The sequence below is a fragment of the Scyliorhinus canicula genome, chromosome 1 (assembly GCF_902713615.1).
Source record: "Scyliorhinus canicula chromosome 1, sScyCan1.1, whole genome shotgun sequence".
Taxonomy (NCBI): Eukaryota; Metazoa; Chordata; class Chondrichthyes; order Carcharhiniformes; family Scyliorhinidae; genus Scyliorhinus; species Scyliorhinus canicula.
In genome coordinates, this window is record NC_052146.1 from 214,627,213 (window position 1) to 214,652,041 (window position 24,829).

Below are 24,829 nucleotides of genomic sequence, written 5' to 3' on the forward strand. Positions count from 1 at the left end.
TTTCTGGTGTTATTCCTGTACCAACTCCAGCACCTCCATGTTCCTTTTACAATAAGGCAACTGTGTTCTAACCAATGTTCAATACAGCTTGAGCATAACTTCCCTACTTTTCAATTCTGTCTCTCAAGGAATAAAGCCCAGTGTCAGGTTTGCTTTCTGATGGCCTTGCGAACCTGTCGCTCAACTTTTACTGATTGATGTAATTGTAGTTCGAGGAATATCAGCTGATAGGGAAAAGAGTCCACCCATTTTCTGTCAAGTTAAACTAATGAGCAGACAATTGGGTGGGCTCCAAAGTAGGTGTGCCATCCTCCCCACCCAGTTTTGCTTCCATCTGCTCCATCCTGGTGACCCTGTCCACCAAAGCGTGAGAACAATCTGCCCCCTGTTATCTATAAATCCACCCACATCTCAAGGTGCATCAATTTATGTTTCACTTACTGTGAGGTGTTGGAACAACCATGCTCGCATGATGTTTGTGGCTACTTTTGGGAAGATCCCTCGTTTTTTCTGACGTTTTTTATCCTTGTCTGGATCATCATCATCTCCTGTGCTTGGTGAAGCTACACTGTTGTCCAAGCCATCACCTGTCAGTACATTAAAGATGCAGTTTTAAGGCAATCTTTTTGGTCATTTAAGACTTTTGTATTGCTTCTTTAGGTTGCACGACATCAGGAGAATGTTTTGTTCAATGTCAGTGTTTTCCAAATGTTTAGGGTACAGGTAATTTAATCTCTTAGCGATAGTCTTTGATCTCTTAGCACAAACTATTATATACATCAAAATAAGTTGTCTATCAGATTCCAGCACAGGGGCACTGGGGCAGTCTTCTTTGTAAAACCACACAGAATGACAGCTGGTTTGTACCTGAGCTCCTCCAATCCTTCAGTGCAGTGTTATGCTCCGTATGATGAGCATTGCTTTCCTATGACACTTTACTGCTTATCTTGAACTGGGGAAAAGGTCACACAGTGACCTCTTTCCAACAAATCTTCCCTCCCCCCCCTCTCCCCCTTTCCTCTGCTCTTCACCCACCCTGGAAAACTAACCGTTCCTTTCTGTTCTTCATTATTTTTAATAAAATGAAGAGGCCAGTGTTCACCATCTGTGACCTGGTCTTATTTAAACACAGGAAAATGGTTGGATCAAACAACTGGGTGGGAAACAGCTGGACGGACCAGTCATTCAGCTCGTCTTGGGCTTGTACAATCCCCCTTGCTGCTTCAATCCCCCACTGCTAGACAGGGACTGAGAGGAAAATAACATTGCAGGCACAGATGCAAACCATCTGCCCATGCTTACACTGGGGTACATAACACACAGTTTGGTTGGCACTAATGGCTTTAATGCCCATGCCAAGATTAAGGAATTGGGACCAGTATTACTCTCACCTGGATTTCCAAACTGCAGTTTATCAGAATGCTGCACACAGCGCACAAACTGTACAGCCACACATAGAAGGACAATTAACAATACAGTATTTGTAATTCTTACGTAGCTGAGTGGCAAAAGATCCCATTTATAGAGTGGGGAACAGGTACAAGTCATCAACGCTTTGAGGATTCTAAAGGACCTTGACACGGCTCCACATTCTCTTTTCAAACTCGGCAAATTAAAGTTATGTCAAGGAGATAGGCGTTTATTTTCAGTCCCGTACCAATGTATCAATGTAGCATTAAACTAATATTGTTCGCATTCTTCCTTACGTTATTCAAAGTTTACAGTGTATTGAGCTGGGTGAGTCAGTAAAGCCGACTTCGCGGTTCTCAGACGAATGGGCTGAAAAGTGTCTGTGCTCTGCAGACAGTTATGAACCCTATTTAAATTTGAATCTGGACAATCGCGCAGGTTTGGCCTGTATGGGTAGAATTCCACAGCACAGGACTGACCATGGCCTCAGTACAAATTGACATTAAATTGTGAAAACTAAAATAAGGACAGACAAGGAGGGGAAGTGAAAATCCCACACTGGTGCAGTAGGGGGTGCCATTTTGAGGCAAAGGTTAAGTCCCAGTGCAGAGGAACACACAATGAATCTGACCTATATTATTTCTGGCCTGAGCTTACTTGAGACTGGGTGCAAAGTGAACTATGTTTCATATCCCCAGCATTATTCTTAATTCTTGGAGAAGGCAGCCATTAAGACATGTGGCAAACACAAAATGCAAATGAGTTGCTAAGTAAATGCTGGCCTGAAAGTGCTTAAATGTTATAGGCAGAATTACATTTTCATTTAGCGGGAAGGACAAAAGAAAAATACACTCTGCTTCATTAATAACGCATAGTGCACGGAGTGCATGTTGTAGTACTGTCATTGAGTTTGAGGTGAATGCTGGGGTTTCCTTTTGTAAGGCAAAGCAATTTATTCCATCCCATTACAATTTATTAAAGAAACTTGACAAGAAGAACACATCAACAGCTATTTGAATCTGAATATAAATACTGCAAATATTAGATTATTCACCACAACTAAAAATAAAAGTCGGTGGGGACAGTCATTGATTAAAAAATCTGTAACAGCTTCCAGCCTAATGATGCACCCTCCCCATCTTAATATCTCTGCATCAACCCTCCTCTTTACATATAACTTTCCATTTGTGCCAAAAAAGCCTTCAAATTCATTTACGAGTAATGCCCCACTGCTTCACTAGAGAAGAATTCATTGATAATTTATGGAAATATCTACTACAATCCAAAGATGACTTTTTCCAGCTTTGTGCATCAATAGAATAATCAAGGCTTTAAAACAGCCTTTGCTTCCCATTACCTCAGGCAAAAGAACCCCTGAAAGCATGCCTTCAGGGCACCTGAATTATACACACCATTAGGAGAAGGAAAGGCTTTCTGCATTCCATATAAAACACTCACCAGTACTTTTCCTGTTTTTCACATGTAGCAAAAGCACCCACACTAGAAACAGAAATTTTAAGCAAAGACTTATGTAGATACAATGACGAAAGCTTTTAAGTAAGGACTATACCCCTCAATCAGTCTGGAGAGAGAAGCTTACCCCAAATAACAGGTTTCTGTTACATCATTAGCACCAGCCCAAAAAACATAGCCTCAGCTTTCATGTGCAGTTTGTTCTTCCTACTGTTTTTTAGGCAAATAGAGCAGTTTTACTTTCATCTGGGAGGGGCCATTGCACCGCTGGCTAGTAATCTAAGACAAGATTTTCATTCAAAGCAAATGCTTTCAATCCGCTGCAAAAATCAGGTCGCATTCGAAGATGCCTAAGAAAAAATAGAAGCTCTAACTTTGTTCCTCCTTGTGATTTGAAGAGACAGGTAAGAAGAACTGGAGATGCTGACCCACTGGATGCCGAGGGAAATAATTGTGCTCTCACGCACATTCCTTCTTTATTTCTTTATCTCTTTCCTTACACACATTTTTTTTCTGCTGGTTCTTTTCTAACTTTGCTGGCGTCCTGACCTCTGAGAGTCAAAACCTTGGAGAAAACTCGAGAGCATCAATTTTATTGGCATTCCCATTTTCGCTGTAATTTGATAGCATCTCTGTGAGGTCTGGGGCTAATTTCTTTTTCTCTCTCTCTCTTTTCAGACTCCAACAAGCTCATTCGCAGGGAGCCATATGGTAGCGGCTATGGGCCACATTTGCAAAATATCAGCACTGACTTCATTTCTAGCTTTGACTTCTCTGCTCCCAAAGCCAAGGGAAATTATGAAGGGAAAACTGAAAAGGTGGAAATAATCATAAAAATGATGCGAGTCCATAAACAAGCTTACAGCCTCATTAGTACAGCAGCAGGCTCCGCTGGGTGATTTATGCTCGTTTTGCTGATGCCACGAGGAAATGCCACAGGGCAACTTTTGCCAACTGCTAACAGTTTCTGACAGATTCTTAGCAACTAGTGTGAGCTGTGTTGTGGCTTTCGCTAGTGACAGGAACTGAAAATGTCATATCATCTGCCCATGTGTCACGGACTCCGTGTGGCAATTAAGCAGCAGACCAGTGAGTTAGGCGGCCAGAGGCGTTCTTCAATCGCCCCTGGCTATTTGGGAGGGGGGGGGGGGGGAGCAGAGCCTGCACACAGGCCTTGCAGTCACTCCACACATGTGCAACACACTTAGTCAGCCATCGTGTGTGCATTCCTACTGTCTTAGCTCTGATGAGTTTGATCCATTCAAATAGTCTGTAACTTCCCTTACCATCTCTCTAGGCATTGCATGACATTATCAGATGAATTTAGGGTAATCTCTTCTGATGTGATTGTTTGAAATGCCACTTTAATTGCTGATACCTGACTTTATATCAATGGCATATTGCAAGTCGAGGTGCAAGCTGTCTTTGGACTCATCAGAACTTAGTCAAAATACGATTTAAAATCAGTGGAGCTGACATATTGCTGCTTTACAGCTGCAAGCACCAGAGGAAAGAAAAGCACAACAACCAGGCTTTATTTAAGAATACCACTGGATCTGTGGCAAGCGTTGCTGAGACATGGTCCTGCAATTCAATTTTCTAGTAATGAAGAGCATGAACTGTAAGTCAAAACTGTCAAACCTTTCATCACAGTCGCTTGCCCTTTGAAATATTTTTTTTAGAATTGTTTTTACAAAATTTTATAGGCCATGGTCTGGTGAAAGAGGCCAGTCAGTAGAGAAAGGAATTTGTATTTCAATTCAACCATGGGCAATTTCTTGTAAGGTCTGCGCCTATCCCCATGGAGGGCAGCAGGTGACCTGTGGCAGCTCTTAGTCTGTTGGATTGCTCAGATTTCAAACACCCACTCGGCTCAAACATTGCACAGTTGTCCATTTAAGCATGCCCAGGCATTTAGGCCTCTCTATCTTGTTCCTTTCAAGAAAAGATAAAGCAGCATTTATCGCATTCAGACCATTCACTGGGTCAGAATGGTTATGTCTGCAGGGGTTCCCGTCACACAGGTCAAGGCAATCTTCCCTCCTCCTCTCAAAAATCTAGCTGCACTATAAAAATATTGTGTGTGTATTGTATGTATCTGTGTGTGTATCTGTGGACATGTATGCATGTGTGTGTATCTGTGTGTGTGCATTTGTGTGTATCTGTGTGTGTGAGCGTGTGTGTATCAGTATGTGTGTGATAAGTCCCTAAAGTGCAGAAGCAGGCCATTCTTTCAGCCCATCAAATCTGAAAGAGCACATTACCTAGGCCCACTTCCCGGCCTATCCCCATAACCCCACCTAACCTTTTAACACTAAGGGGAAATTTGGCACGGTCAATCCACCTCACCTGCACATCTTTGGATTTGTGTGTACGGGGGTCAGTTAACTCAGTTGGCTGGATGAGTGGGTTATGATGCAGAGCCACGTTAACTGTACGGGTTAAATTCCCATACCGGCTGAGGTTATCCATGAAGGCCCCACCTTCTGAGTTTTGCCCCTCACCTGAGGTGTGGTGACCTCAGGTTAAAGACCTCAGCTCTTTCAAAACAGAAGAGCAGTCTATGGTCCTCAGGGGCTATGGCGATTTTCATTTTGTATGTGTGTGTGTGTCTATCTGTGTGTGTGTCTATGTGTGTGTGTGTGTGTGTGTATATTTGTCTGTGTGTATTTGTGTGTGTGTGTCTATATGTGTGTATCATTCTGTGTGTGTGAGTTTATCTATCTGTGTGTGCGTGTCTATCTTTGTGTGTATATATCTGTGTATGTGTCTGTATCTGTGGGTGTGTCTGTCTGTGTGTGTGTATTTGTGGGTGTGTGTATCTGTGGGTGTGTTTATCTGTGTGTGTGAGCGTGCATCTTTGGGTCTGCATGTATCTGTGGGTGTGCCTTTCTGTCTGTGTGGGTGTGTGTATCTGTGGGTTGTATCTGTGGGTGTATTTTCTGTCTTATATTTTAGCCTCTCCTGACTATGCATCTGATGGATTTAATATTAGCTTCAAAACAGTTTAAGTTAATCCAAATACGGATGCTGGTAATATTATTGATTTTTTAATTCTCATTGACATTTTTAGTAACTTTTCCTTGCCTAAACTGCTAAGAAAAGAACTGTGAATAAAATATTGGTACTTTGTGCAGACTGATGCAATAAAAACTAAGGTTGGGGGGACCTCCAACATATCCAATCGTCCCTAAATTATCAGATCGCCTATTGGCAGCACTGTGTCAGCCAATGAGTTGGAGAGGTGGGGGAAGGGACTTTGGCAGGGTTCAGGGCAAACAGTCTGTTTCACAGCAATCAAAGTCTGTTTATGCAGCACACCGCATCAAACAATCTATGGAGTCTGTTTAAAAAGAGCCTCTATGAACTACAGCAAACAGAGCTCATAACCAAAACTGCAGCAACCTCTCCCGGTAAAAACAGTGTGATACGGGCAGCACGGTGGCACAGTGGTTAGCATTGCTGCCTACGGCGCTGAGGACCCAGGTTCGAATCCCGGCCCTGGGTCACTGTCCGTGAGGAGTTTGCACATTCTCCCCGTGTCTGCATGGGTTTCACCCCCACAACCCAAAGATGTGCAGGGTAGGTGAATTGGCCATGCTAAATTGCCCCTTAATTGGAAAAAATTATTGGGTACTCTAAATTTATTTTAAAAAACAAAAAAAAAAACAGTGTGATACAGGGAAAGAGCAGGGAAGTGCGTGACTAACTGATTTTGTTAAAAGAATCGGGGCGGACTCAATGGGATGAATGGGATCCTTCTGTGCTGTACTATTCTATGAATTTTCCAGTAAAATGCAGCAAGTGGAGGTTAGTAACAAACACATGATGTGACTAAAATCAATCCCAGTCACGTACAGTAGCAATCTAGCTGGGAACAGTGGTATAAGCAGCTCTGCTCTCATTTATTTTACTGAACCCCTATTCCTCCTCTAATGTATAACATAGAGCCTTCTAGGGAAATCAGCATACATTAATGGCCCATGACACAAAATTCAGACACATGGCAAGCTGGACATGACACACACACTTCTGTGGAGATCCACCTGTCCAGCACTCATGCATGGAAAAGCAATATTGTGGACATAGTCCCTGGCTCTAGCAACAGCATTCATTCGAAGGTTACTGGCAACAGAAGCAAAATCACCCTGGACATTCACTGTCTATGGGCCCATACTGCTCATTTGTAAACAAGCTCTTTTTACGGTCAGTTTATTATAAAGGGATAATATCACAGTTTATATTGCACCCAAGATTCCAGATTGGCATTTTATAGCTGATGTTCTGAGGAAACACACTGGAATGTCGTATTTAAGCTGCTTCAGATTTTACAGGTGATGTGCTGTTCAATGTGTCTCACATGTATACCTGCAGTGATTTATTGAAAAAAATCAGTAGATTTCGAGCAATGTTCATACTTCAACCTGCCAAACCAACCCACAAAAAAGCAATGTTATTTTTATTTAAATCACTGGACCTTTTCTTCAGATGTTCTTGTCCTCTGTGAAATATGCATGTGATTTTTTTTTTTTCTCATGTTGATATTTATAAATTGTTGTCTTCTGGTAAATATAGCCTAAGTTATCCGCCAAACCTTTGCCAGTTGCAGTGCTCCCTCCCCGATCTGAATAATTCCACCATTGGCAGCCGTGCCTTCAGCTCCCTGGGCCTTAAGCTCTGAAATTTCCTCCCTAAACCTCTCAACCTCTCTATCTCTCTCCTCGTTAAAGGTAATTCTTTATTTGATTATCTGCCCTAATATCTCTTTATGTGGGGGATCAGTGTCAAATTTTGCTTTACCGACTCCTTGGAAGTGTTTTGGAGTGTTTTACTACATTTGATCAAAACCAGGATGCTCAAGAGGCCAGGATTAGAGGAGCACTGATATCTCGGGGGGTTGTGGGGCTGAAGATAGGGAGGGGTAAGGCCATGGAGGAATTTGAAAACAAAGCTGAGGGATTCTCCATCCAGCGACGGCAGAATCGTGAAGCGCATCTGGGCGGAGAATAGCGCATCAGGCAAAAATTGAGGCCGGCGCGGGCACCGATCAGAATGCCATGTTCCGGTACCTCGACAGCGACATGAATGCATTTCACTCCGCACGCCGGCGTGAGCATGCATATTGTACAGTAAACACCATTGTCATATCATTAATGGGTCCGACCCCTCAATTTTTGCCTCCTCCAGGAGGAATTACCGACGACATGTTTCACTTGTGGTATTTAAAATCGGGAAACAGGTGTCATGGCTGCTGAGAGGGGGTACGAAAAATGTCCAACATCACTATACTATGCTGACCGTTGTGCTGCCAGCCGAGAAGCTTCTGCCAGGACTGGGTGTAGTAGCGGGGGATGGGGCGGCCAGTGATGGGTTGTGGGGTCAGCCACAGTCTGCAAGGCAGCATGTGGCTGCGCACGCTGCTGACTGCTCACTGTGATCTAAGCGCTACTGGTCATATGGGTGCCACCTCCAGGCCAACCTGCTCAGTACTCTCTAGCCCCAGCCAACCCATCGACAGGATGGGCATGTTCCAGCGCAACCTGTGCCATCTTCTTGACTGGGATGAGGGTGTGTGGGGAGTGCAGTGCCTATATGCAGTTCCTGCTTGTCAGGCTCTCGAGTGCGAATCATGACTCCGGCGAATCACATGCCAGCGTTTGTTGGAATTGCACTAGTTCTGCCTGGCACCGGTGCTAGCCCATTAGGATGTCACAAATAGCTCCAGGACCGGCGCTGCTTTCGGGGCTGTAGAACTCACACGATTCAGTCCCGCCATCAGCACTTAGCCTCCCAAACGGAGAATTCTGGCCGAGAATGTTTTCCCAATACTTCTTCATAAATCCCAATGGTGTCATAACATTAAACACTCAGAAAAACATTTAACTATGACTTTTTGACATAATACTATCTATCGTTTGTCAAGTGTCAGGTGGCTGTTACTTTTCCGGACTTACCGTCTAAATAACTCAGATTATTTGCTACTTCACTTCATTTCCAGAATTAGCAAGGATTGTTTTTACTTTAAGATCTTCTGCGTGTTACTGTGTAAAAAAGAATCACCATAATGAAAGAAAGCTTTTTATTCATAGAAACTTTTCCACCAATTTCAACATTTTTTTGGTGTAAAAGTTTGTCTTGGTTGAAAATTGAAGTGGTTTTTGGGGTTGAAAGATCTCCCTTTGCTGTTTTGATAGGCTTGCCTGTGGCTCAATGAGTTACTGCAAGTCTGGACCTCTCAGCTCAGCAGCTTTGTGTATTCAGAAGTTAGTATTCCTCTCTGGGGACCAGCAACATGCAGTGAAGCTCATTTCAGCTCCTAAGCGAGCCTCAGGTAAATCAAACATTTTTTTTTATTAACCATTTGATTTCTGCAGCTAACCATAACGAGCATTGCCTACATGAGGTTGGAAAAGCTAATGGGAAGCTGACAGGATCAGGTGCAACACTGGCTTCATACCCCCATCCCATTTTACAAAAACAACTTGCATTTGTGCAGCACCTTCAACGTAGTGAAACGTCCCAAGTTGTTTTCGCAGAATGGTTACTTCCTGGTAAATTTAGCAGGGATATCGTGCAGGCTGCAAAACCATCATTCCGTACAACTCCATGGGCTTCCCGCTCTGTGAGTGAGGTTAAAGTTACCCCCAAAAGACAAATGTTGCATTCCGTCTATTGAGTAGTTTTCAGGAGTTCATGAAATAAGCCCATGCAATAGCTTTGGAAATGGTTTCCATCAGAAACCATTCAGAAATTTTGGCGCACCTCCTTACATCACTGAATGGTGCACTTCTTTCATGGAGATGTGTAGCATGACTTTTTTAGGACATTTTGTTTTTATAAATTTAGAGTACCCACTTACTTTTTTTTCCAATTAAGGGGCAATTTAGCATGGCCAATCCACCTAACCTGCATATTTTTGGGTTGTGGGGTGAAACTCATGCAGACACGGGGAGAATGTACAAACTCCACATGGACAGTGACCCAGGGCCGGGATCGAACCTGGGACCTCGGCGCCATAGTCCCAGTGCGAACCACGGCGCCATGTGCCACCCTTTTTTGAGGACATTTTTAACATCCTGTACTTGAAATTAAAAATCTTCACCTTTCACATCCTCGGCCGCACAGACCAGCATCGTTTCTGGATCAACCTCTGACTTTTTGTGAATGAGTTGATCTCAGTGGGGGCAACAAAGAAGGCAGCGGAATTGGCTTCAACGTCCCTGGGCGAAGCTCAGCTTTCACGGTTCCCCTGACTGCAGTTTGTTGCCCACCAAACTCTGCTGAAAGTTAGTGGACATCAGGAATGGGACCTACCATTTCCTCTGTTTCTTTTTTTTCAATTGGCAGCAGAATTGTAAAGGAATGCAGTTATGTCACTGTTAGAAATAGCAACATTCTCCAGCCAGAGTAGGACAGAACCAGGGTCAACTGCGGTTCCTTCTGCAATCAAGTAGTCATAGAACCACAGAGCTCCTACAGAGCAGAAGGAGGCCATTCAGCCCTTCCAAGTCTGCACTGACCTTCCAAAAGATAACCCTACCTAGACCCACTCCCCATCCTATCCCCATAACCTGGTAGCCCCACCTAACCTGTGCATCTTTGGACTGTGGGTGAAACTGGAACGCCCAGAGGAAACCATGCAGACGCGGAGAAAATGTGCAAACTCCACACAGACAGTGACCCAAGGCCGGAATCGAGCCCGGTCCTTGGCGCTTTAAGGCAGCAGTGCTAACCACTGCGATCACTGCTTGCTAAGACTCCCGTCTGACGAGCAACTACTTCAGAAAAGCAGTCATTAGGTGCCTGCAGAATGCCACCGTCTTCAACTTCCCTCCAAACTACTCACCATCCTGACTTGGAAATATATCACCATTCCTTTACTGTTGTTGGGTCAAAATCCTGGAACTACTTGCCTAACACTAGCGTGGATGCACCTACACCACATGGCCACAGGGGACACTGTCTCAGAAGAAGGAGTAGCAACTTTAGGACTGAGGCGAGGAGGAATGTCTTCACTCAGAGGTTGGTGAACATTTGGAATTCTCCACCGCCGAGGGTTGCAGAGGCTTAGTCAGTGAGAACATTCAAGGCTGAAGTCGATAGATTGCTAGATGTCAAAGGCCTCAAGGCATATGGGGATGGTACAGAGAAATGGCGTTGAAGTAGAAGGTCAGCCATGATCTAGTTGAATGGAAGATCAGACTCAAGGCTATTCACTCGTGAGGTGTGAATAATACTAGTGACAACAGCATTTATTTCCCATCCCTAATTGTCCTTGGGAAGTTGGGGATGAGCCGACTTCTTAATCGTTGCAGTTCTCTGTGGTGCAGGGACACCCACAGTGCTGTTAGGGAGGGCGTTCTAGGACTCTGACTCAGCCATATGAAGAAAGAAAGAAATATTTGCATTTATATAGCATCTTTCATGGCCTCAGCATGTCTTAAAACATTTTTCAACCTTTGAGGCACCTTTGAAATGTAATCATCGTTGTAATGTCAGTAATGTAATATATCAGCGCTATATTTCCAAGTCAGAATGGTGAGTGGCTTGGAGGGGAACTTCAGGTGGTGACGTTCCCCTGCCTCTTTTTTGTTCTTCTCAGTGGTAGAGGTCACGGGCTTGGAAGGTGTTTTCGAAGGAGCCTTCGTGAGTTGCTGCAGTGCATGTTGTCGATGGTACACACGGCTGCTACTGTGCGTCGGTGGTGGAGGGAGTGAATGTTTAATGTAACAATGTCAAACAAATTTGGCAGTTTACTTCAAAAGCTATGACCATATCTTTAAAAGGTTCAACAAATTTACTGTACTATTTGCAAAAATGTTTTACAGGACTGATACTGTAATATAAAACAAAATGTATTAACTTCACAAGAGGTTAAGATGCTGGAGCATTCGCCTCATTCAAGGGTAATTATCCCATCCAACAAAGCTAACACCATATTCAAAAAGCTCAATATTAGCCTGTACGCTAGAATGAAACTTGCCCTTGTGGTCATCTCATTAGACAGTCACCTCAAGCAAGTGTTAGAAGTCTCCAATGGAAGTAAATAAGGACTGCCTCGCCAAAAAAACAGACATCAGTCCCCGGGGTGAACCTAGTTTCACAGTCCCGCTGTTTACCAAAATCAATACTTATATGAATTGATACCATTTCATATTTTCCTCCCTCTCTCTCTAATCCATCACATCCACCATCCAGCTCTGTTCACGCCATTAAAAATCACACCTCACTAACTGGTCCGCATCATTGATTGCTGATACTATACTTCCAACGAGTAGATGTGGTCCTGGTCAATGTGTCATTTAGAGTGCAAACCATTTTGATTTATTATTTTAATGTGAAACTCTGATTGCAATGTTAGCAAGGGTAATAAAGTCCTCTGTTCCTTTTCAGTCTCAAGAGTGAATGAGATTCAGAGAGACAAAAAGTAAGAACACACAAGAGGGCCATTAGAAATTGCTGCTGATTGTATTCCAGGCCTTTTAACATGTTTCCAAATATTTCTTTATTCATTGTGTAAACCCAGCTCCGCAGTTTACCAAAATTAACTTTTTTATTAACTATTGACGTAGCAGATGAATAATTCTTGTACAGCACTTATCTAAATGACACAAGCTGGAGACAAGTAAGATTCATGTGTATAGTTTGTTTTCTATAACAAACATGTCTTATGCTAAATTCAAACAACAATGATGATACCCCGCAAGGATTTAGTCTTACACCGAGGGTTCTTATCACTTCTTGACATTTTGGTTGAACTAAGGGTGTGGGGTGAGAGGAGACCAATTTCTTCCAACACATATTTAAAGCAGATTTTTAAAATTGTCTCAGCAGTTGGCCTCAAAACAATTCAGAAAAGATCACTCAAAAATGACGAGGAAAAGCTGGAATATATATTTCAGTTTATTGCAACAGGAATTTTTCCATCATCTTTTGTTAGAAAATGGCAACTGAGTGATAATTAATGAGTATGTACTTGGCGTGGATTGTCGAACAGCCGGAGGTTTGCTTTGACACTGGGAAAGGCAAGGGCGAAGAAGAACCCTAAACCAAGTTATATTCTACATTCATTATTGCCATTAGACAGCCGGGGGGAGGGGAGGGCTACGGGTTCGTTATGGGGGTTTGTTCGCATGGTTTTCCGCTAATTTTTTTTTCTTGTTAATTTATTGTTTTTGTATTGGAGGGGAGGCGTTACTGTTTTTCTCTGTTGTGATAAAAATTTGTTGTTGAAAACTTGAATAAAAATTATTCCAAAAAAGAAAATCTCAGCAGCAATCGGGGGGGGGGGGGGGTTTGGAGTCTGTAAAGGAGGTTTGTTTTTGCGACTGTTTGTTTGCTACTTTCTTCTTTTTTGTATTGTTATTAATTTATTGCTTTGTATTGGTGGGGGGGTCCTTCTTTCTGTTTATTTCTATACCTTGTTTATTTTATTGTTGGGAGAAAATTTGTTGTTGAAAAATTTGAATAAAAATTATTTTAAAAAAAAATTATTGCCATTAGACTGGATGTATGCATGACACTTTTTAGCAATTTAAGTGCAGTGGCTTTCTATACGTCTCTTAAACACACAGAGTCAGCTCTGTGGCAGAATATAGCAGAACAATGAAAGCTCCTGAGTTTAGTGGGGAATTTTACAATAATTGCCATTCTTTCCTCAGATGAACGCCGCTCCAAAAAACTGTTCTTCTGCCATTTTTAGAGTTTTTTTCTGGTGAATTGTGTTACCCATTAAGATGAAGCAGGCTAATGTTGGAAAATAAAAATTCTCCCACTTTCTCGAGTGGTTTGATTAAAACGCTCAAACATAAAACTATAGATGTACAGTTTCCTATGCTTCAACCCATGTTGTGTTAAAGGGGGAGGGGGAAACTATTAGCAAAATTATTGTAAAATATAGTCTCGAGAAAATGCGCCATTATGTGACTTGCAACAAATCAATTGCCTGATACACTGAAATGATAGGATAATTGTGCAGTGATTTTTTTATGCTGTCAGTTTGGTACAAATCACTACTTTTACTGTCAATAAAATTATTAGCTCGCCTAAACCATGCAATCTTGCAAACATATTGGGCGGGATTCTCCAATCGACGGCGTGAACGGGCCGCTCCCATGTCTAATTCTGGCCCCTACAGGTGGCCAGCACGGCGCTGGAGCAGTTCGTGCCGCTCCAGCTGCAGATCCCAGCACGAACAGTGCGCCATGGGATTCACGCATGTGCAGTTGCGCCGGCGCCAACAAGGACATGTGCAACACACGCATGCGCAGTGGCCTCCTTCAACGTGCCGGCCCCGACGCAACATGGCAGAGGGCTACATGGGCCGGCGCGTAGGAATGGAGGCCCCCAGCCACAGAGGCTGGCCCGCCTATCGGTGGGCCCCGATCACGGGTCAGGCCCCATCGGAGGCACCCACCGGGATCAGAGCCGCCCCACCCCCCCCCCCCCCCCCCCCCCCCCACAGGCTGCCCCCGACCCTGCGCGCAGAGGTCCCGCCGGCTGAGACCAGGTGTGGACGGCATCAGCGGGACTCTGCCTTTTCAGAGTGGCCAGTCGGCATGCTATATGCGCCGGCGCCAATTCTCCGCTCCGTGGAGAATCACGTGCCGGCGCCGGGGGGGGAATGGCGCGGTTGCGAGGAGTCTCCGGCCCGGCGCGGGGCTGGGAGAATCCTACCCATTCTCTTTTTTTAACCTTGAAACACATAAACAGTTAAAATTTAAGGACTCTCTACTTAACTGAGATACTGTGTAATGTGTGCTTTTTTATATTTTTCACGTTTTACTTTCTCATTGCATCACATTAGGACTTAAGTCTTAAAAGCACACAGAATTCTTGAGGCTTTCAGGGTGAGAAAATTACTTGTCAAGATACAGAAATGGATGGCTCAGCCCTAGGGCATAGGTCTGCTTCTCTGCAATACTAACTCCTTAGCAGTGGCCAGACATGCGGGGTTAGTAAGAGTACCTTTAGGTATGGTTAGCATAAAGCTTCATCCATTTGTGCCAATCTAGGGGCTGCAATATGTTTGTGTTTTGTGCTGGGGGGGGGAAAAAAGTGTAATTCCGTGCAGAAAAGTGAAGTGTATAATTCTGAACTAATTTCATGTGGGTGACACCATATACTCCCTGTGAGTTTTCAATTCAGAGTGAAGTATATTTATGTTTTTCTCAGAATAACTTGGATTAATATTTCTCGCTGTCCTGCATTTGTCAGGAAGACTTTGATTTTAAGAAAGGCAGCCTTGTTTTCAAACCTCGTCAAGGATTCACGCACTTCCCTATCTTTGTAATCAACTCCAACCGCGACAACCTTCGAGATCGCTGCACTATTACAATTCAATCTGCACTCTTTCACGTTCATCTCTGATTCCCATCACACCACAATTGGCAACCATGCCTTTAGCTCTCTGGGCCCAAAGGATTTCCTCCCTAAACCTCTCCGCCTTGCTACCTCCCTCTCTTCCTCGAAGGAACTCTTTAAAATCTACCTCTTTGATCAATCTTTTGGTCACCTGTCCTAGAATTTCCATAAAGACCAGTGTCAAATTTTGTTTGAAAATATTTCCACAAAGCACTTCCGTATATAAAAGCTGCTTGTTCTATCTAGCACATGAATTAAAGTTTTTACAGAGAGAGAGACACTGGAATCTTGCTATGCTTTAAAAAAAACCCTCCCCCAACCACCTGCTCTGCGGCGTCACCATTGGTCTTAGCTTAAGCATTGTGTCTACTTCTGCAGTCATTTAAGATGTTGCTTTATCTTCCCACCATTTATTCAAAGGACTTAAGAATCCTGCTGAAAAAACTTGTGTTAAAAAGGCAAGCAACAGGAAGCTTTTACACGGGGAAATTGCAGCTTGTGCTCTTAGCAGCAAACAATAAGCTGGAGAGATAAAGATGCAATGGAAATGGTATGCACCGGCCTTCCCAGCTTCCTGCAGAAGTTGACTTGCGAGCATGTGTGCCACAATGATATGGGCCACTGCTGTTGTTTTGCTTTTATTTACTTGAATGTATTTGTTCCTGTGGAAAAGAGCCTGCAGAAACAAAGAGCAGGGACAGCAGAGAGAAGATTTGACATTGCTTCATGCCAGATCCCTTTTATTCCGCACTTATCAAACATATCCATCAATGGAGCCCTGCCTATTTTTTAACTTTGTGAGTTGCTGCAAGGATAAAATTACCTGTTTAAATATGTGCACTTCTTCAGCCCGGAGATGCAACTTAGCAACAGAACCTCCTAACATTTTCCACCATCTTGTGTTAACTAAAGATCACGCCAACACCATACAACCCTCTCTCTGGTAATATTTAATATCTTTCACCTTACAACAATTTAATTCCTCCAAGACAAACTTGGGAATACCTTTGTGTCAGGCATTTTGAATCTAACTCCCCGGCAATCTGAGAGGGTCAGGTTATCTCTCTGCTTAAAACCCTCAATGGGTATCCATGTCAAAAGGAGTCTCTTCAGCTCTGCGTTTGTTTGGCCAGGGTCACCCACAGGTCAAGCTCTTTGCCAGTTGTGAACACAAAGCTTTTTACCCAACCCTCTAGCCCGACAAGGCTCACTCCATCTGCAGTGTCCACACTGGGGAGAGTTCTCAGCTTAGCACGAACAAATAATTCCCGCCCTGTGATTGCTCTCAGTTACAAATAAAAAGGTCAAACACTCTTTAGCTGTAACTGTAGAACTAAAATTCCCCAAACGTGGATCCGTCATCTCTTTGGAAAAACCGTGGCTTTGTTAGAATTTCATTCCAACCAAGAGATTTCCACCCATTCAAAATCTATCTACTTAAATGGGGTTAAAATCGAACCCTCTTCAGCGAGAGACAGAGAGCCAGAGAGAGTGCTACACGTCTGGAAGCTCTTCGCAACCTGGGCTCATTGGGTTCAAAAGCAATTCAAACAAACTTGATCATTTTCTGGCCAAATAAATGCTGAATTAAACATACGTTTCAGCCCTTTCAGATAGGCTAATGCAGTGATGCAATGAGCTAATAGCATTACAGGCTCTAATGCTTGCTGCGTGGACTGAAACAGAACAAAACAGCAGCGTATATTTTGTACAACAGATTCAACAGGCATTCTGCATTAGAAAAATTATACTTTGACGTCTAAAAAGATAAAATGGAGTAACTGGGGTATTATTCAGAGTATTGCACAACACAATATTATCACTGGTGTGGCATATGGAGCCTAGCAGTAGTCAGTTTATCTTCATCCTCTTTTCAAGTTATAATTAGCACAACACTGCGGCATTAGGCCTGACTCAGTTCAAGTCTGATATTCTGCATCTCAATAACGCTAGTAATAGCACCCAGCACACGGAGAGCTACACTTCAAACAACATTTCCATCATTACTCTGGCACTAAACAAGAGTAAAAGTGAGCCATTAAACTTTTGACCAGAGTACTCATCACCATCTCTGTGGCCGAACCACTTTTCTTTTTGAAAGATTGGAATTAGCTGCGCTGTTATCTTTAAATGATTTCATAAAATCCGAAATGGTTGGTAAGCATTTCGATGTATCATTTGAGACAAAGACATCTGCAGCAGGTCAAAGTTTCTGTTCAAACAGCACAGGCAGTAACTAGCCTGCTCCCTTATAGGATTTAATGCTAGTGAATGATAATACAGAACAATTGAATGAGGATCAAATAGATACAGCTCATTCAGTTGATAGTTACCCATCTAATCTCCAAATCAAACACTAAAAACAAACCCAGGAGGATTAGCTGTACAAAAATACAGAGACAGGAACTGGAAAAAGAGTTCCATTCTCTATCACATCACATCTAACACCATGAGATCTTCCCTCTCTCCTACCATGCTAGCCCAATCAGTTAGCGATATATGCAATGTCCACATGCTATCAGATCTGCCCTGGAAATGTGGCTAACGTGTATCAGATTGTGTCTCTCAGCACCTCCGTGTGTTTTTGTTGCTGATAAGACTAATTCCCATTCATTGCCACTCATTGCTTTATCACAAGATGCAATCCATCGTGACAAACAAAGAGTTGGCTTTGGATGATTTCTGACAACACAAGAAGCCAACACAATGTAGGAGTTGGAGATCAAAGTGTAAATTGTTTCTGAAAAAGAAAACTGTGTTGGATTGACGTGCAGGACATACAGATTTTCTATCTGAGTTATCTAGTGAGCTAAAGTGTGGTGGGGCACAGGGTCTGCCCACCTGAAGTTGTGCTGCTTCGATGAGCCAAATACATTTCGTGACATCCTGAAGTAAGCCTAGCCTACATCAGCGTGTCTGCCGAGGATTCGGGGGAGTTGAAAAAGGTCCTTCAGGATTTGGGAACCTTGGAACCTGACTCGGAAATTTATCATTCCGTCACTGTCACTGGAACAAAATTCATGAACTCCCTCCCTAACAGCATTGTGGGTGTACCTACACCACATGGACTGCAGCGGTTCAAGAAGGCAGCTCACCGCCACCTTCTCAAGAGGAATTGGGAATGGGCAACAAATGCTGGTTCAGCCTGTAACACCCACATCACGTAAATAAATTAAAAACACAGAGGGTGGGATAGCTTAAGGTTTAAAATTCTCTCCATAGACTTTTGCAAAGTTGGATTTAGTAAGATGCTCGAGTTATTCATGTTAATGATCAAACCATGACATGATATTTCTTCATTGCCATCTTATTTACTTTCCCCATTCTTTTTTTTGGAGAATTCAACTGCAAACAGTGCCAGGAGATCTTTTGCATCCACCTCAATGGGAAACCAGGCCTCAATTTTAACCCCATCATCGACAGTATAGCATTTCCTTACTGCTGTCCTGAAGTGTCATTCTAGATTGTGTGCTCAAGTCTTTGACTTCGCAGGAACGAGCACTGCACAAAACCTACTCTTAATCTGCATTCATCAGGAAACCAACAGAGGTAAACTCTACTTTTGAAATATCACATCGGTTAACACTTCAAAATGGCCACTCAAGCAAACATTTTCCCTTTGGATTTTCTTTATCATAAACGATCACTGTGGGAAGAACGACAAAAGGTTTCCTCTGTGTGCCAGATAGAGCGAAAATCATGAAACGATTATCTACAAACAGCTTTGCAACTTCACAGTAGAGGAAACGACCCCCGATATTCTTTGTACCATTATTCCATCTTCGAAACTGAGCAAAATATAAACCATTTGGTGGGGAGAAGGGTTCTGTGTTCTATTTTCTATATTTTTGCCATTTTCAGCCATATATATTTTTGGCCACACAATATCTGAGGTTCATGGTGCTTTCCAGTTTTCTTTAATACAGAAGTAAAGATAGTTGCAAACAAGAACAATGTTTCATTGCTGGCTATTCAGCCTCTCAAGCTCAGCTCTAAGGCAGTCGTAACCTTTCCTCTGTCTCGCCATTCAAATAAGTGAAACAGTGTTTTTCTTTTACAGAAAGCACTATTGTCCTGAACTTAATATGTACAGAGCTAAACTGTTTTCCTATTTATCAGCACTGCTAACTGTTGTATTATGGCATGCGGTGATGTCTCGACGATGAGGGTTTGAGACTTTATATCGAAACATCAAGTTCTTAACTATGTACCATTCCAAGGTAAGGTCATGCATGGAGCTCCATGGAAGTAGGCTGCTTACTTACAGAGTCCAGTTTCCAGACAATTATATCAAGTGTCGTGTACCATGTGATTCTATACATCATACCATGGGCAGCACCATTCCCCAGTCCCAAAATAACCATTGCTCTGCCGGGCACCTTTACATTACAATGGCGTGATGCACTTATCACAATATTAACTTCAAATGTTTTTGTACAGTTTAAAGCTTAAATCTTGAACCCTGATTATGTTTCATAAACTATTCATTCCAAATGAATAGGGGAGAATGTGCAAACTCCACAAGGACAGTGGCCCAGAGCAGGAATTGGACCTGGCACCTCGGCACCGCGTGGCAGCAATGCCAACCACTGTGCCACCACGCTGCCCCGAGCAAATAAATTAAGAAACTTTCAGGAAAACTCAGTATTGTTGCACAGGAGCAGGTTAGAAACTTACTTGATTGATGTATCAATATTGGAAAAGGCAGCAGAACTGTTACACAATGAGCAAGCAATCAGTCTTTTTGCCCTTTTATGTCCAAGATGTTTGTCCTATAAAGCTGTCAAATGACACCATAGTAATTTCAGACAAATATAATTCAGCCTACAGATACTTAATGCATTTAAGATTCCTTTCACAAAGTAAAGAAGAATTTCAGTTCTGTATCCACCATTACGAACAGAAATATGGAATTCTCTCCCCAAGAAACCTTTTCAGGTTGGAATTCAATTGAAACTTTCAAAACTTGAGAAAGTTTAATTTTTTGTTTGACAGAAGGTATTATGGAGCCAGGTGGGTAGATGGAATTAAGGTACTGATCAGCCATGATAATTGAACGACAGAATAAGCTTGAGAGGCTGAATGGCCTCCTGCTGTATCTATGCAATAGGTTGGAAGACTGAATGGCCTCTTTCATGTAACAAGCTTGAGGGGCTGACAGGACTCTTCCTATTCCTGTGTAACACATTGAAGGGTTGAATGGTCTCCTTCTCTTCCGGAGTAACACTTTTGAGGATTGAATGATCTCCCTCTGTTCCTGAGTAACAGATTTGAGGATGGAATGGTCTCCCTCTGTTCCTGAGTAACAGGTTTGAGGATGGAATGGTCTCCCTCTGTTCCTGTGTAACAGGTTTGAGGATGGAATGGTCTCCCTCTGTTCCTCAGTAACAGGTTTGAGGACTGAATGGTCGCCTTCTGTTCCTGTGTGACAGATTTGAGGACTAAATGGTTTCCTTCTAATCCTGTGTAACAGATTTGAAGGTTGAATGCTCACATTCTGTTCCTGTGTAACACGCTTGAGGGTTGAATGCTCTTGTTCCGTTCCTGAGGAACAGTTTTGAGGGCTGAATGGTCTCCTTCTGTTCCTGTGTAACAGGTTTGAAAGTTGAATGCTCTTGTTCTGATCCCACGGAACAGTTTTGATGGCTGAATGGTCGCCTTCTGCTTCTGTGGGCCCTCCGGTTCCTAGCACATATTCCAAATGGCCAATTTTTTCTCTTTAAACGTTATGTCTGTATTTTGCTGTAAACTATTAGTTTGTATGTAGGATGTTCAAAATATCAGGTTGCTTGGGTTTAACGGTTGTAGTTCTTTTACTGCAGAAACTTGGTCCCCATTGGCTGAAACATCTTTGAACATGAAGTTTTTAAATAGTACCATCCCCCTGAGCCTAAATTTCCCACAGCTCAGGTGGATGTTGACTTTACTGCTTCAGCACGGAGACCAGTTCTCAGGGCAGACCTGCATTTTTTTTCCTCTGGGAATTAAAACCTTTTTTCCCTCATAGTGCAACATCTCAATTGTTATCAACTGAACAGCAATAAAGCCATCAACTCCAACAACTTGTAAAAACAAGTCAAGGTCAATAAGTACTTGCATTTTCGTTTATCTTTGGGTGCATTTGCTACTGATATTCAATTAGGTAATAAACAGTGTGGCTGACAATTGCTCACAACAAACAAGTGATTTGAAAGCTATCACTGGGAAGGAGGCAATTTTCAGGTAATCAAACAATCCTGTTCCAACAATTATAACTTGATGGCATCCATTTATGGAGACAATCACCTGCCAATCTTATCCAACCGTTGTCAACCCGTCCCCACAAGCGGATCACTGAGAATTCACAGTCCAGCTACAAATCTGAGCACAAGACTTTCAAAAATATTTTGCAATGGACGATAATAAAAACCTGACAAAGGTTTTAAAATGGTGTTTAAATACACAAGCTGTCCACCGTAATATGGCAAAGCTCTCTTACTCACTAACCACTTAGCATTTTCAATGAAGAGTGGCCTTTTTGGGAAGTTTGTTGAACTCAGTTAAATGCTAGTTACCCTGTGTTTAAAGGAAATCTGCTGATCAGGGAATTCTACTGAAACAACAACTTTAAGAGCATTGTGATAATATGCTAATAGGTTCTTGGAGGGATCCCAAGCCATATGTTGTGTTCTTGCTTCACTGAAATCCTTAATTTTCTGTTGTTACTGAATTCAGTGAAGGGGCTGGTTTTTTAAACTCTGGAGCTAAATCACGTTATTGGATTATATTAAAATAGGTGACCTGATTTAGCTTGTACGCGTGGATTTCTACCATGATCTCGTCTGCAGGTCACAAGCATATGAAATATTAACCACTATTTTGCAAGATCTACATGAATTTTTATTTTTATTTTTTTTAATAAATTTAGATTACCCAATTATTTTTTCCAATTAAGGGGCAATTTAGCATGGCCAATCCACCTACTCTGCACATTTTTGGGTTGTGGGGGCGAAACCCACGCAGACACGGGGAGAATGTGCAAACTCCACACGGACAGTGACCCAGAGCCGGGATCGAACCTGGGACCTCAGCGCCGTGAGGCGGTTGTGCTAACCACTAGGCCACCGTGCTGCCCCTAGATCTACATAAATGATAGAAACAGAGGGATAAGGCAGATGGAAAATGGGAAACTAAAATTAGTGACTGAAACGTCCAGACAATGGTCCTAGTTGGTCATACCATGACCGCACAGAATCCTCATAAAAGGCCATAAGACATCGGTGTAGAAGTAGGCCATTCGGCCCTTTAAATCTGCTCCACCATTCAATGGGATCAACACTGATTTGATATGATAATTCTCATCTCCACTTTCCCACCTTATCCCCATAATCCTTGATTTTCTTATTGATTAAAAAAGTCTATCTGTCTTGAACATATTTAACGACATAGACTCTACAGCCCACTGCGGTAAAGAATTCCACAGATTCACTACCTTCTGTGGAAAAAATTCCTCCTCATCTCTGTCTTTAATGGGCGACCTCTTACTCCGAGATTATGTCGTCTGGTCCTAGACTCTTCCACAAGGGGAAACAACCTCTTGGCATCTGCCCTGTCAAGCCCCCTGAGAATCCTATATGTCTCTTTAAATGTCATCTCTTGTTCTTCTAAACTCCAATGAGTGCAGATCCAACCTACTGAACCTCTCCTCATACGAAAATCCCTCCATACTTGGGATCAACCTAGTGAACCTTCTCTAGACTGCCTCCAATGCCAGTATATCTTTAGAGATATATATATAAAATAAGGCAATAGTTCCTTCTGTCAATATTTCAGAGTGTTGATTTCAGGTGAGGAAGTAATTTCTCCATAGGTATCCTGTCTGTCAGATTCAAATCTGTCACAATCTAATTAAATAGCAGAACGGCTTTGAATGGCCTCCTTCTGTTCCTACCTCCCTAATTGGGAGTCCTCCTGAGATCGTTGGCATCTCAGGAGAAAACAGACAAGAGTGGGAACAAACCTTCCCAAACTTCCTGTAATGCATGGTGCTAAAATCCAGTGCGCTGCCCTTTGGTAGGTTTACTGTTGTGGTAAAACAATAAATACCTCAAGGTTCCTGGGAATCAATTTTGCATAATGCAGAGCAGCATTGTTTAGGCGTTAGCAGAGAAATACTCATTTTCAGGCCCTCACATCCACTTTAGTGGTTAAACTTGGTATTCAGCAGAATTTCTGCAGCTCAATGCTATTATTCACACCTGCAAAATCTCCATAAATGGGTTTTGTGGAAAATTTTCTGGAAAACACAATTTTACAGATCCATAAATGCGTACTGAATGGGGGGTCTAGATATCTAAATTACAAGGTAGGGCACCATGAAAAATGATTTGGAACCATAAGCTGAAAATTTAGGAACTCATTTGAGGAATATTCATATTGCAGATTTGGATTTAATACTCTGCATATCAAATATCTTAACCCCTTGCTTGTAAAATCACACAGCATAACTTTATTTACCATAACAATAAATATAAAACAGTGCATAGAGCTCTACCATTATTTTTTTTTTAATTACGCAAACGCCATATTCTTAGTCTGTAATAACATGCTCCAGGCTGAGCTCTCAAAGCATAATTTGGAGAGGGTACAGATTACACGTATGTGCAGAATTTAGTAGCTGCATTACATTTAAATATTTTGAATTTAAGCATTTGTATTGCCACCTGATTTCCATTAACAGCTGCTGCCAGGGAATTAGCTAATGATGTAACGAAGACACGCTCAATAACAAGCACTTAACACAAGGAAACAAAGGTGGCTGTTGATCACTGAGATTGGGGACATTTCAATGGTCATGGCACCGAGGGATAAATTGGCCCGCAGTCATTTTCAGACATGAATGGCTGCTGCATGCACCAGTGGAGGGACACCTGAAATTGGTCTTTGGAGCTCACTGTGGTCATCCAGGTGATCTGACACTATCTGCCATGCCTCCAGAGGCAGCTGCCTACTATGGTCCCCTCCAATTAGAGCAGTGAGCCCAAGTCAAGTCCTGAGGAGGCAGAAGCGGGCAGTGATCTACAGTCATGATAAGTAGCAAGAGGAGCATTTTAGTTCCCCTTGGCTCCATTTTCAGGAAAGTAATTTATTTGCAAAAACATCCCTTTCTTCTGACTGTCTCCAGCAGTCTTTTTAAATGTGACGGTGTGGCCAGACCCAGACCAGGCAATCCTGAACTGACACTGATCTATTCTTGGCAAATGAATCTCCAGAATGGGTCTTACAACATGCTCAAAGAGTCGCGCATCTACATTAGGCAGCCACCAGAGCTATCTGGACAGTGCCCAAACCAATTAGGAATTAAATGTATTTCCAACATTGTTTGGGAGCAGAAAGGTTGGTGTCTGAAATTTGACCACCATGCTCTGGTTTTATACCCTGAAAAGCAGCACAACCCCCAGTCCAATTTAAACTGCTCTACATGTTCACCAACCCCGAAGGTCTTCCTTTTGGGTATAACTCTTATCTTCATCACCTGATTAATGACTTTGACCGCAAACTTTCTTTTCCTACACGCAGCAAGTCTGAACAAAATGAAAACCTC

At 42.6% G+C, this 24,829-nt stretch overlaps 1 protein-coding gene across 4 annotated transcripts in view; it reads right to left on the reverse strand.

Annotated features, from left to right (window-relative positions):
• The window catches only part of LOC119971580 (homeobox protein Meis1), a 239,591-nt gene that overhangs the window by 165,690 nt on the left and 49,072 nt on the right, over positions 1 to 24,829 (reverse strand). For all 4 annotated transcript variants that reach the window (XM_038807358.1, XM_038807350.1, XM_038807375.1 and 1 more), the window contains exon 8: positions 442 to 587. In XM_038807358.1, coding sequence (XP_038663286.1) covers positions 442 to 587 — 146 coding nt within the window. The remainder of the gene's footprint in view (positions 1 to 441; positions 588 to 24,829) is intronic.